The sequence below is a fragment of the Monodelphis domestica genome, chromosome 1 (genome assembly GCF_027887165.1).
Source record: "Monodelphis domestica isolate mMonDom1 chromosome 1, mMonDom1.pri, whole genome shotgun sequence".
Lineage (NCBI taxonomy): Eukaryota > Metazoa > Chordata > Mammalia > Didelphimorphia > Didelphidae > Monodelphis > Monodelphis domestica.
Window position 1 is genome coordinate 664606469 of NC_077227.1, and position 14795 is coordinate 664621263.

The 14795-nt window shown below is 33.3% G+C and overlaps 1 protein-coding gene across 1 annotated transcript in view; it reads left to right on the forward strand.

The window, feature by feature from the left end:
* Nucleotides 1-14795, forward strand: part of LRPPRC (leucine rich pentatricopeptide repeat containing) — a 128738-nt gene that overhangs the window by 100290 nt on the left and 13653 nt on the right. Inside the window, exons 29-31 of the mRNA XM_007476882.3 lie at nt 864-978; nt 6131-6257; nt 13244-13332. Coding sequence (XP_007476944.1) covers nt 864-978; nt 6131-6257; nt 13244-13332 — 331 coding nt within the window. The remainder of the gene's footprint in view (nt 1-863; nt 979-6130; nt 6258-13243; nt 13333-14795) is intronic.

Sequence of the window (14795 nt, forward strand, 5' to 3'; positions counted from 1 at the left end):
GTCATTCCCCAATTGAAAGGCATCCCCACATTTTCCATTTTTTTTTGCAACCACAGAGAGTGCAGCTATAAATATTCTTGTACAAGTCTTATTTTCTTATTTTCTCTTTGGGGTACAAACCCAGCAGTGCTATGGCTGGATTAAAGGGTAGACATTCTTTTATCGCCCTTTGGGCATAGTTCCAAATTGCCCTCCAGAATGGTTGGATCAGTTCAAAATTCCACCAGCAGTGCATTAATGTCCAAACTTTGCCACATCCCTTCCAGCATTCATTACTTTCCTTTGCTGCCATGTTGACTAATATGCTAGGTGTGAGGTGATACCTCAGAGTTGTTTTGATTTACATTTCTCTAATCAGAAGGAATTTAGAACACTTTCTCATGTGATTATTGATAGTTTTGATTTCTTCATGTGAAAACTGCCTATTCATGTCCCTTGACCATTTGTTGATTGGGGAATGGCTTGGTTTTTTTTGTAAATTTCACTTATAATATTTCACTTGTTTTTTCGCTTGTAAATTTCACTTGTAAATTTTAGTTCCTTATATATTTGAGAAATTAAACCTTTGTCAGTTTTGTTATAAAGATTTTTCCCACTTTGTTGTTTTCCTTCTAATTTTGGTTACATTGCTTTTGTTTGTACAAAAACTTAATTCAGTGTAATCAAAATCATTCATTTTACATTTTGCAATATTCTCTGTCTCTTGTTTGGTCTTAAATTCCTTCCTTTCCCACAGATCTGACAGGTATACTATTCTATGTTCACCTAATTTATTCATGATTTCATTCCATATATTTAAGTCCTTTACCCATTTTGAATTTATCTTGGTATAGAAATACAAACTAAGTTACTTTGTTTTTAAGTTGTGGTATGATGACTCAGTTGAAGCTGATTCCCACCACGCCATGCTACCTCCACCCCCAGATATGTTCTTAAGGAAAGATCTGCTGAACGCGTGCCAGAACAAGAAAAGTGAAGGTAAAGAAATTCCTTTATTCAGTTACATAGCAATGCTAAATCTTTGTGTAAAACACTGACGCTAAGCCCTTAAATCTTAGCAGTAGTATCATTGCTTTTGCTCTTGCAGTTGACTCCCACCTTTCTTCCAAGCTTGTTTAGCTCTCCTGACCTCATTATATAACTTGCTACACATTAAGGGACAGATTCTTGGCATCAGATCTACATGCCATTTGGTTATCTTTTGGGGTTCCATGAAGACTCTGACTAGGTGTTTGAAGGAGCAAAAAGAGTGATTTATTACATTGAAGTGACCAGAAGAACAGACCCTGAGCTGAAACAAGAATGGCATGCAGAGCACCTTGTTTTGTAGGAGTGAAGATGGCTCACTTTTAGACCTAGTGAATTTTAGTTGCTGTGAAATATATAATTGAAAATACATTGCTTTAATTTGCTGTTTTAGAACTGGAATTCAGAAAAGAGATAGAGGTTATGTTTGAAATTTAGGTTGGTTCAGTTATAAGAACTGTAGAATTCCATTGATAAAGACAGAAGAATAGACAGCTGTGCATGAAGCCTTGTAGAATCAATGCAATTAGTGTTCAGAAGAGGGCAAAGAGGAGGCATTCTATGCTCTTTAACAATATTCAGCCAGAGAACTAAGGAACAGAGATAACTAAATGCCAGAAGGTATGTGGAAGTACCAGGTCTTTAGCAAAGTGAACTGCCATCAAAGGAAACTGGGACCAGTTCAGTTCCCCCAAGAAGTCAGTTGAGGCAAAGACTAAAGCCCAGCCTCAAGAGAAATTGCCATTAAAGTGGGAGTCAGAAAACGAATGATAGAAGTATAAAGGAATTTTATTAGATTGGTAGTTTATAGAACTACCAATTGTATTATATTATTATTATACTATTATTATATTATTATACTATTATTATATATTATTATTATAATATTATATTATTATACTATTATAAGGATGGATTGTAGAGTTGAGAATCTGTTTTCAGGAAGAACAATTGGGAGATTTGCAATGTTCCAGAGAAAAAGGCAGTATGATTCTAACATACTAAGGTGATGTCTGTGAAAATATAGAGAAAGGGTCAGTATTGGTAAAAATCAGCAAGACTTTAATGAAAAGGAAGAATGCATTAATTGGATATGGAAAGTGATGAATTAGTGGTAAATAGGAAGTTGGGAACTTATAGTTCAGAACTTTAAAGCCCTTTTCCTTTTCTTTCCCATTCATTTATTTTATATCTACTTCATTCATGAATTTATCCTTTCCTCTCCCAATGAACCATTCTTTGTTTAAAAGAAAAAGGACAGGGAGGGGAAATTGGGAAGGCGAGCAAAACTATGAAATTGTTCCATGCCCATCATCTCTCACTATTGTGAGAGGTGTATTTTCTCATCTCTTATTTGGAGTCAAACTTGATCATTATGTCATTTTAAAGTTTACGTTTTTTTCTTATTTCCCTTAATTTCATTATTGTCTGTATTGTTCTTCTGCTTACTTCACTCTGCTTCAATTCACCTCGCAGTTGCTTTTCTGAATTCTTCATATTCATTTTGTACAATACAGTCATATTTCCTTTTCACCAATAAGTGAATATTTCCTCCTTTTATTTTTTCTAGTTTTATTACTACAAAGAATGTAGCTATGAATATTTTAGGAAGGGGAAGAGAATAAACATTATAGACAGACATCATGCTAAGTTCTTTACAAATAATCTATTATTTGGGTGGATATGAGAGTTGTTGTTGTTTTTTTTTAAACCCTTTACCTTCTGTCTTGTAGTCAATCCTGTGTATTGGCTCCAAGGCAGAAGAGTGGTAAGGGCTAGGCAATGGGGGTCAAGTGACTTGCCCAGGGTCACACAGCTAAAGTTTCTGAGGCCAGGTTTGAACCTAGGACCTCCCGTCTCTAGGCCTGACTCAATCCACTGAGCTACCTAGCTGCCCCCTCGATATGAGAGTTTTATTATAACTTTTGACCTTTTCTGGCTAATGTCTTTTTAGTAGAATCTCTGGGGGAAAAGGTATTGTCATTTCAGCCACTTCTTTTTGCATAACTCCTAATTGCTTTCCAAAAATGATTAAACCATTGTTTGGCCAGTTGTTTATGAATATCCTTATTCTTCCTCAGCACCTTCATAGTTGATTCCATCTTTTGTCACTTTTGCTAATTTGCCATATCTTGGTTTTTATGTACATTTCTTGTATCTTTGATTTAGAATAGTTTTTCATATTATTACTAATACTTTTTAGTTCTTTTAAGAAATGTTCCTTCATTTACTTTGACCAGTTAGCTTGATAGCTGTTGTGAAATGTGTCATATTAAAACTAAACATAAAAAATTTAAATTGTCAGATCCATGTAAACAACCTAATATAAGTTTGATATGACTACAATGGAGTGTAATATTCTGGGAAGCTTATTTTCTATCAAAAAATTTTTAAACTCTTATTATCCCACCCTCAGCTAATTAAATAATCATGTGATGTTTGAAACTCCATTTTAAAGGGGGAGAGTGGTAGATAATGAGAGGTAATTTTTTAAGCTCATTTGCCTAGCTTAGCTTTCTCAATCAATAGCTGCTTTACACACATAGCACAAAGATCAAACATTTTTGTAACAAATATAATTGTTTTGCAAAGTGAAAAAAAAATTGGGGGGGTAATTTATAGCTTGAAATAATTTACATACTGTATTTATGCAATTAAAAAAAAATTCTTTCTTTCTGTCTTAGTAACAGCTCTAAGATACAAGGGCATGAGCTAGTCAAATGGGGTTAAGTACTTGCCCAGGGTCACACCATCTAGGAAAGGCCTGAGGCCAGATTTTAACCCAGGTCTTCCTGAGTCTAGGCTTGGTGCTCTATCCACTGTACTTCCTAGCTGCCCCAGTAGTAGACTTTTGAAAAATACATTTAGTGCAAACTTGATGGGTTGTTGTTTTTTTTTTTCATTTAAAAAAAAAAGGTAATTTTGGCAATTTACAACCCAGCTTTTATCTTTTGTATTTAAAAGTTTTACAAGGTGGCAAACAATGACAATCTTATCAATTATTCAAGTCATCAGTTAAATTATCTTATATTTTTCTTGTACAAATACAGTTGTTTTGAACTTTTATAGGAATTATCAAATGCCTTATGTATTAAATTTAAAGTTATTTCATTTACAAAGGAACTCTGCAGTGATATAAAAGATACAGTCTACAGTTTTGTTGTAGTTTGTCTGAAACCTGCTGTTTTATAAATGTATTTGCTTGTGATATCCCATGGCAAATAGAGCTCTAAGTAACAAGTAACAATAGTGGCTTTTATAGTTGTGAGGAAATTATTTTTAAATTAAGGTATTCCTTGGGATTTTTCATTTGTAGGATAAAAAATTAATTAAAAAATGAATTTAATAATGTACCTTCAGTAACTATGTGATATAATAACTGCTTTAATTTCAAGAACCAATTTAATTTCAACTTAATTAAACTTAAGCATTACTATAGCCTTATGCAAATTTCTATTAGTCAATTGATTGAAATATATCATCTTTTTACCTCTTTTTGGAGGTTGTCCTCAACCCATCCTTAGATAAGCTGTAAAATAAACATTATTTTTTTTTTAACCCTTACTTTCTGTCTTGGAGTCAATACTGTGTATTGGCTCCAAGGCAGAAGAGTGGCAAGGGCTAGGCAATGGGGGTTAAGTGACTTGCCCAGGGTCACGTAGCCAGGAAGTGTCTGAGGTCAGATTTGAACCTAGGACCTCCCATCTCTAGGCCTGACTCTCAATCCACTGAGTCACCCAGCTGCCCCCCTTACAGTATTTTTAACAAACATAATTTTCCTACCATAAATTACATGCTTAGTATTTTTTGAATATTGGGTTTGTTCATTGAACATAATGCATATGTGATATGAGGAAATATGGCTGCCTTTTTTTTACACAACCCAGAGACATACATTGATTGTTAATGTTCATTCCCAGATGCTTAGGTAAAATGTTCAAACCTAGTTTTCACACTTGCTAATTTTAACTTTTTCATTTAGCAATGTTTTCTCTAATTCTGAATTGATAAGTTGTAATGTTTCTGTTTTGTTTTTGGAGCTAGCTTTACTACCTTATACTCTTCTTCTTTCCAGTAAGAAGGATATGAAAGACTTTCTGAGGAGGTGCCTCACTTTCTCATTCTGGGCAAAGATGTGAACCTCATCTTGATTGCTATTTTGAACATATTTAATGATATTTCCCTTTCTAAGTTTGCAAACGTATACTCTCTTAGGAATCCTCCAAATCAGCTTAGATTGTTCTTATAAAAACATTGGTGTTTAGCTCTCAGTTTGTGTGTGCTGCTATATTTGATAACAAGAGCCTTGCATCTGTTGAAGGCCATACGTGACAGATCAGTTGTGCACCATCTTTATTGTGAAGTGTTTGTGTACAGTAGAGAATGGATTATAGTCTCAATTGGATGTTTACAGCTAGGCAATTTTATTTGAGAAAAGTAAGTGACTGAAAAGTGTAGTTACTTCTCTTTGGGTAACATCTTTTCATTCACTGACAGTTATTGTGAACGAGTGAAATAAAACTGTTAATCAGTCAAACAAATGTTGCTTAGTTTACTTGTTAGATATCAGTATATTTGAAAATTGTATGTTTTTGTATAAGTCCTGTCGTAGCCAAATAATTTGATCTCCCAATTCCAGAATTGTAGGCTACATTCACATTAATACTGTTGTGCTGCAATTCCGACTATTGTAACCACCCACCTATAGATTAAAGAGAGCTTTAAAATGGCTCTTTTGCTTCACTTAGACTCGATCATATATCTGTGATTGAAGTTTAATAAATATTAGCAAGGTTTTTGAAACATTGGCTCTTATTAGTGATGGACCTAAATTTGATGGGTTATTTTTATTACTGGAATGGATTTATAATTTATTAAATTACAAAATCCAGGAAGAATTTTTTAAAAAAAGAAATCTAATTGAAATATATCCATTTGGCTCAGCCTGTAGTTTTAAATTTTTACTTTATCCCAGAAGATTAGAAGAATGAATAGGATTTGCTATCCCCACTCCCGCCCCATGTGAAATCTGAAAACCTTTTTTGTCACTTACTTGAAAATGCATTTTATGAGTGTTTTTTCCTTGTTTGTTATTTCTTTTTAGATGCATATGCTATTTTCCTGGAGGCACAGAAAAAGAATCTTGTGTTTTCTTCACTTATTTATTCCTCACTCATAAAATTATTATTGGCTAATGGTAGTCTTGAGGAAGCCTTGAATGTGAAAGAAGTGTAAGTATATTGTGATTGCTCTTTGTTTCTACATGTTCTGCTTACTTTTTTTAATATTATCAGTTGATTCCCAAGAAAATCTCTAACTTCCCTAACACATTATTTTAATTACAGACTGTATAATGGATTACTGCTTCATTAGATTCATGTACATGACTGATTCCAGTTGTTTTTTTTAATTGAAGTTTTAGAATGGTTCTTATTTCTTGTTCATATTTATTTCCTTATGTAGCACCCTATGTGTAGTCTTGCTTTAGTTAAGGAAAGTCAACCAAAAACCATTTATGACAGTCCATGCACTATTCTAAACCCAGAGTCAACTAGCAAGCAGGCTGTTGAGAAAAAGGAAAACAAATCTAATCGTCTATTTGATCTGAATCTGGCCTCTTTTTTATGCTATTTTTGTTTATGTTGCTGAGTTATTCTACTTATTGTTGTGATTCCACTTCTCCCTGCTGTGTGATTTCCTTCAGATTACTTTGAATTCATTATATTTATTGCTTCTTATGGCAGAATAGCATTTTATTACATTTATAGACCATAATTTACCCAGCCACTTTGAGTTTATGGATTTCAACCTTGTTACCAATTTTAAAAGTATCAACCCACAAAATATGCTACCACAAATATTTTGTTTTATGGGTCCTTTCTGTGTCTGAATACTTTCAAATTTATGCCTATTTATGAGGTCACTGGTTCAAAGGGTATGAACAATTCATTGACTTCTCACACAATTCCAAAGTGTTTACTATTAGTACATGCATCTGCATTAATTTCTTTTTTAACCCTTACCTTTCATTTTATAATCGGTACCATGTATTGGTTCTAAGGCAGAAGATTGGAAAGGGCTGGGCATTGGAGGTTAAGTGAGTTGCCCAGGGTCACACAACTAAGACTTGTTTGAGGCCAGATTTTTTGAACCCATGACCTCCTGGCTCTAGGCTTTTGACTATCAATCCACTGAGCCACTTAGCTTCCTCCTATGTTAATATTCTTAAAACCTTTCAACACAAACTAAATCTATCTTTTGTCATTTTTTTAAAGCTCACCTTTTTAATACCACCATTCTTCCTATAGTGATATATGATTCTGAATCATGACCTACCTTCCACTTTTAGATATTTCTTTCCATCTTATTTTTGCTACTTTGGATATAAGAGGAAGTAGAGTACTTGTAATAATAATCAACTTTTCCCTAGTTGACCTTTTATATTTTATGTTACTTATTTTCAGAAATCAAAATTTAGTCTCATGAAATTGAAAATAATTTTTATCATATTCCTCTTTTTGATTCAGGAGAACAACAAACCCTTTTTTCATTTTGTACAAATTTAGATGATCAAAGCCCAAGAACATGATTTCAAGATGTGTAAGCCAGAGCTTTATACCACTTATGCCTAAAGACTGGCCTCTAAATGGAGCCAGGACACCAAAAGAAAGTGTGGTGGTCTCTAGGTAATTAGGAAAAGGAGTAGACAGTCTTATTCTCTCTGCTTACCGAAATTATATGTTTGCTGTTATTTATTATGTCCTTTTCCATTTTAGGACCTATGTAGGTAGTTGAAATTAGTTGACAGGCCTTTGTTAATCTCCAGTATATTTTAGATTGTGCTAGGCCCTGAAGATAACAAAGACTAAAGAGTTGATGCTCTCAAGGAGTTTGTGCTCTTTTGAAGGAAGCAGCATGTACATAAATAAGAAATGAAAACTTGCTATTATGTATATTAAACTACTTAGAGGAAATACATTTATCTCATTTTAATTTTTCTATTTGTGTAAATGAATGCATCTTAAGTTGTCCAGTTCAATACTCACACACCCTCTCCCCCAATTTTATAGTCAAGAGACTAACACCCTGTGAAGTTTAGTGATTTACCCCAAATCACACAGTAAGTCATTGATCCAGAACTTGAACTCAGATCCTCTTAAATCTAAATCCAGATGTCATTTCCCGGCAGCATGTTGGCTCAGTATTTTATATATATATCCTGGGGAGGTTTTTACATATAGGTTTTGTAGGAATTTGGGCAGCTTATTGTAGGACCTGATACCAACACAAAAAAATAGGAATCTTATACATTTGAGACAAGAATTTTAAACATATATTTATATTTTTTTTCCTTAAATCTCTCAAGACTGAAGGAAGAACAGTGGCTCAGAAAGATTTTTTAATAAACAAAGACATTTTATCATTTTTTTCCAAAATAATTTAAATTTTTTAAAACTTGCTTATTCTCATTTGAGACTTTGTTTCTGAGGATATTAAAAGATATATTTGTCTTAAGTAGGATAAAATGGGAAGAGAGACCTGTTGGAAAATGTAGCAGAAAAAGACTGAGCAATGTCCAGTGATCCTTTTCCAACTGTGTTAATGACATTCTATTTTATCCCATGGCAGTTGGTGGTGCCATAGATAAAGTGCTGAGCCTAGAGTTGGGGAAATTAAAGCTAAAACCCAACATTTCATACTTAACTAGTTAACTGTGTGCCTCAGTTTCCTCAAGTATAAAATGAGATAGCATATTCTATCTCCCAGACATGGTGTGAGATAATAATTATACAGTACATTGAAAGTACAATATCTGGCACATAATAGGCACTATATAGATACTTGTTCCCTTTTAAAGGCTTTTCTTCATCTTTTCCCTGTTGTAATTTCTTGATAGAGTTGTATTTCCTCGCTCCTTTTCCTCATGATGTTACCATAGATTTGTTATAGAAAAAGGACCAAAAGGGTTGAGCTGAGAGGAGTTGTTCTCTTACATATCCCATTTAGTTGGCTCTGCTATCTGTAAGGTAGTTTAATGAGCACAATCCCTGGAGCTTCAGTCTCCTTCTCTGACTTGCTATACTTTGCTATCTTTCATTCTCATGGAGCATCTCTCACAGCAGCCCAGGATCAACTACTATGATCTTTATCCCAAAGGGCAAACTATCCATCCTCCCTCTCTCCTAGGCACCCTTCTCTTTCCTGTTTTTTTTTTTCCTCCCACTGCACTAGAGGAAATAGGTGAGGAAATAATGATGATGTGGCAATTCCAGTATAGACCTCAGTTTAATCTACATTAAAAAAACAAACTTGTTAAGCAAGAACCTTGCCTCTCTTTATGAGTTCTGCAACCTTGGATAAATTGTTTTACCTCCAATTTCCATCTCTCAAATCAAGGAGTTGGATTAGCTCAAGTAAAAAAAGAAACGCAGACTGTGAAAGTTTGATAACGAAGTAACTTTATTCTAACATGGTTTGACCAAAATGACCTCTTTCAGGCGAGTGACAGGATGCCACAGCCCCAAAGACAGCACAATCTAGCCCTGAATGTCAGCCATGGCACGATTATTCACAATCCATAAAACAGCAGTCTGTCGTTATAATTACCTACTTAATGTCACTTGTTCAACCTTAAGAGCAATGATTTTTCTTATGAATTAAAAACTCAATCTTTGTTTTTACTATACTTTTGCTATCTTTTAACATGCTGTAGCTACAGTTGACCTCTAGTGATAGTTCTTTTAATTTTTTTTATAAGGTTATTTAACCCTTCTAGCCTCGTAATGGAGCCCCAGCAATAATAATAACAGCTGCCTTTCAATAATGTAAATGAAGCCAACTTTCTTTTTATTTTTCCTTGTTAGAATTACTGGTTACAGCCCAGTCATACCCTTCTGAATATGTAGGATAGAGAACGTTTTGTTTTGCTTTTGGCCAAAGTTCCAGTTGTTATGCAAATATACATCTTATTCTCCAAAATCATAATTTCTCTGCTAAATTAAATTAAGCATGGGAAAATAATTATAAAATTTAAAGCAGCAAAGAACAAAAATGATAAAGTGAGATGTTTGATAAAAAGTTGAGATTGTACTCACAAAAGAATATTATAATTTAGGTTTTTTACTGTTATATGATAATGTGTTTACCCTTTATTAATACAGCCTTTTTCCTTTGAATGTCCCAGGTTATTTTCTCCTGCCTCTATTACCCCTCTCTACTTCTGTTTTTATATATTCAATACTTAATAGTAGTAGTATGCCATAGCCTGGCAATTTTTATTTTTGAAATTGCATTTAATTTTCCAGTAGTTTAATGAGTAGTTTTCCTATTTGTTTTATAGAAGAGAAGTTCTTTGACACTATATTTTTAATTCGTGAATTTTCTCCCTTTTTTAAGGCCTCTTCCATTTCTTCTTGAAATATTTAACATGTTTTAAAAGAAAAAATTATTGTTTTTATTATGAGCTAGAAAATCAATAGCAAACAGGACAATTTGTAAAATACAAAAGACCCCCAAAATGGAGATTGTACATGAAATTATCAATCTCTTACATAGATCTTGTTTTCAAAATAGATATTAAATTTAATATGACTTTACCATTCTTGCCTTTGTCCCCTTTCAGACTTCTTGTCTTCCTAAGGATTGTTTCCAGTGTTACTTTGATTATTCTTTTCTTTCTAATTTGTCACTTTTTACTTTCCCTTGCTATATTATAATGGTTGTGCCTGAAAATATATGTTTTGTTATGCCACCTATAGTTCCCTGTCTTTCTTACCAAGAGGGAGAAGCATGCTTCATCCTCAGTCTTTCTACAGTCATGAGTGGTCATTGCGTTGCTCAGAGTTCTTGACTCCCTTCAAAGATGTTTTCCTTTATGTTATTGTAGTCATTGTGTAAGTAGGTCTTCTGATTCTGCACACTTATTCTGTTTCTATGTTACACTCCTATTTCATACTTACTGCTTATTGTTTCAGTTCGTACAGTTTTCCCAAGGTTTTGAAGGAACTGTATTAAAGGCATTGTTTTGTGGTATGCATCCTTTTAAATGAATATTAAGAAATTCACAAGAAGAAATGCCAGTGTGATCAAGCATATAGCAAATCTTAATATTTACTCATATTATTATTTAAAATAACCTATATAGTAAATTATTTGTGCAAAATTCACAAAGCATTTGGATTAAGTAATCTTCTGAAGATCTTTTCCAGATCTAGCACTATGATGATGAAGATGAAGCATTAGATTCAAACTAGTCATAGCCAGTGATCTTTAAGTCCTAGATATAGGGCCAGTTTGCATAAATATTTAGATCATGCAATTCTCCCATTGATTTTGGTATGTTATCTAAGCACAGCCTGGAGGCTGATTTCTATCATAAGAAATGCATGATTTTCAACATTTGCTAAATCAAGAGAAAATACTCCAAATATTCCTTTTTCATTCCATTTTCTATTTTCATTATTTTTTTTATGGATGAGTGAGTATTAAGGAATGATAATTTCTTTGGTCTAATTGCTAAAACTGAAAAGATTGGCCCCCCAAAATGCCAAACTTAAATCACCACTAAATAATTTTCAACACTTTATATACAGAGAAATGAATGCTTTTTTTCTTGGTGCCACATTAAAATATTTGTGAGTGCTATTATTTGGTATTTATTTAGGCTGATCAATCAATATAAAACGTATAAAGAGCTTTTGCCTCAAAAGACCATTCTAGCTTATTCATACTATGAATTTTGTGCCAAAGCTTTAGCTTTTAGAGTCTGGAGAAGAATTAGGGATGGTGAATTAGAAAGAGTTAAAAAAAATTACAGTCTAGTTTTTGAGACTGGAAAAAACTTGTATCTCTGTGATGTCTTAGTGAAACTGAATCTCTGATTCTTTGTAATCTTGCTTCCTTTTAGGTAAGTTTACTGTACATAGAGTAAGGTTTTTTTTGCATTGGAATGAGAAATACGCTCTTATAGTAGTGACTAATATTTATTTAATCACGATAAAGATTGGGGAAAGTAAATCCTTTACTATATGCAATTTATGGTCCTATCCTCGAGTTGTTGACGACTTGACTTAAAGGCTTTGACAGATGGGACAAAGGGAAAAAAGTCAAACTGAGCAATGGGTGCTTTGGGAGAGATTAAGAGGATTGGTTGGGGGAGTAAGAAAATCCTGCATTCATTGACTGCATTGGTGAACATCAGAGGCTGAAAGTGACTGAGAGGATAGTCATGTTGTGGTGTCTTTGGAGGATTTTCTTAGGATTGATGAGAATAATTTAGCAATGACCTTGCTTTCCCTGCAATCCGCTCAGCTTAGAAATTCAAGTTCATAGGCTGCTCAGTTGTTTGTCACAAGAACATCCATCAGTGAGTTTTATCTTGATTTCTGATATGGCAAATGGCAACAATTGCTTTTGCTTTTTTTTTGGCCTATGGAGATTTTCTAATCTGAAAATGAACCTTGTAAAGTTATCCCTGGGTATTAAGGCTGACTAAATTTTATTAGAAATAGTATACTAAAAGCATAAAGTTTAGTCTATTTTTAAAAAGCAAGTGGATTTTAAGTGAATTTAAACATTTCTTTGCTCTTGAGTTAGAAAAGTTTTTTGCCTTAAGGATAACACAAAATTGATATGTCATTTCCATTTTGATGTGAAGGCATTAGTACTACAGCATATTCAGCTTAAAAACTGTATGCATCATCTACATGACAGAAATTTGAAAATTAATCAACCAAATGATATGGTGTTAGTTCATAATATGCTTTAGTTTATATTTAAAATATACAGTGCTGAAAATAAATGTTTCAATTTTATTGCAGAAAGAATAGTTTTACATTTTATAATTATGGTGAACGTAAAATAAAAAGAGGAAAAAGTATCCAGCTTAGGATACAGCAGAACAATGCAGGGCATGCAGTTATTTTAGTCATCTAATATGTCAGCATTCAAGAATCTGAACCGATTGTTTAAAAAAAATCTTGTACTTTGTTTCTTTTGTTGCTCATTTCCAACTTTGTCATCTGTCAGAATGCAAAAAAAAATTATCCTTCTATAACCATTGACAGGATAACACAAAAGCTGTCTCCAGGTCGATATTTTGCAGCAATATTTTTAACATACGAACAGTAGTTTTTATAATTTCACCTTGGTGCTCAACCATTTATTATCGTATCAGAAGCATGTCAGTAATTCCTTTCTAAATGTCTGCTTCTTTTAGTGCTGAGACCCACATCAAGGGCTTCACACTGAACGATGCTGCCAGCAGCCTTCTCATCATAACGCAAGTTAGGCGGGATTATTTGAAAGGTATGTCACAATGCTTGACCTTTACGTCACATTAATGCCTCTGCAGATTTTTCTTGTAACGCCCTTCGAATACTTGGATAAAGGAGTCCATTTAGCAAATTACCTGCTTATCAAGAGCCTTTTGTGGTAGCTGAGAGACGTAAATTACTGTACATGCATTTATAATACAGCTTGAATATGAATGTACTTGTCATTTGACCACTTAGTCCAGTTTCCATTCCATTTAACACAAGATGGGTTTTCTTAAGATGAATCACAGCTCTTCAGACATGCAAAATTTGTACTCCAGAACGAGAGAAAGTACAGGCTTTCAAGTGCGTTAAAATTCACAGCACAAGTCATTTTGCTTTGGAAATTAACATACTTTAGAGCATCTGAAACAATTCTCAGCAGTTGTTTCTTGCATATTGTGTTGGTTGTGTGAGATATCAAATGAGTTAAATTGAGTGTTAAATGTGCATGATTGTGCACTAAATGATTATAATATTGATTTTAAAAACTTAATCTAATACTTTTTTAATAGTTCACAATACCAACAGTGATAAAATGTTAGAGTGCTTGTCTCAGGGTTTAGCATTTTTTAAATCAGTATTATTAAGGGATCTCAGAAATGCTGTTTGGGATATTAAACTTGTATTGAATCAAGATGGTGTCTGCTTTTTATGGTAGTGGTAGTGACGTTTTCTGTTTTTATAATGACTTTTGATTTAAAACTGATAAGAGTAGTTTACAAGAGAAAATATTCTTCAAGTTAAGGATGTCTTAACATTTTCCCTTTTTTTTTTCCTTCCTCACCTCCATAATGTTTGCCAATTTGGCAAAGCTGTGATTGGTTACTTAAGTTAGAGATCTGCAAGGTTGGATGAAAATTTATTCTATTATCCCATTAACTGTTTTATGCATTGTTATATTCTCCTTTAGTGGTATTAAAATACTTTTACCTATGAATTTTTATAAGGTGGCTTTAGACTCTAGTCTGAAATACAAAGACAGCCCAACTGTAGCGCTGATGGGGGGGGGGGGGGGGCTTAGTAAACGAGCTGTTTGTGACTTCATTTCTGTGATTACAGAAGGACGTTCTGGAATTTCATTTATCCTTTAATTAAAACCCAAATTTGTTTAAAGAGATGAAATTTTTTAAAGTGAATCGATGTTACCATCCTGTCATCAATGTCCTTAAGAGTCCCCCCCACCAAAGAACCACCTATTTCTAATCTTCTGCTTCCTTAGTCAGTTTTTTTGCCTGTCAAAAAATAAGAAATATCATATACCCACTGGTTTTGAGTGAGAAAAGTTAAAATTAGAATTATTTTTTCATTTTATGTTTAAAATCAGACAAGGTAAATGTCATGAAAAAAGTTTAACTTTTTGGAAAGTAGATGACTTTCCTGGAATGTTAAATATTTTAATGAATGAAAAAAAGAAAAACTTGAGACCTGTAGACAAGTTCAATTTTGGTACAT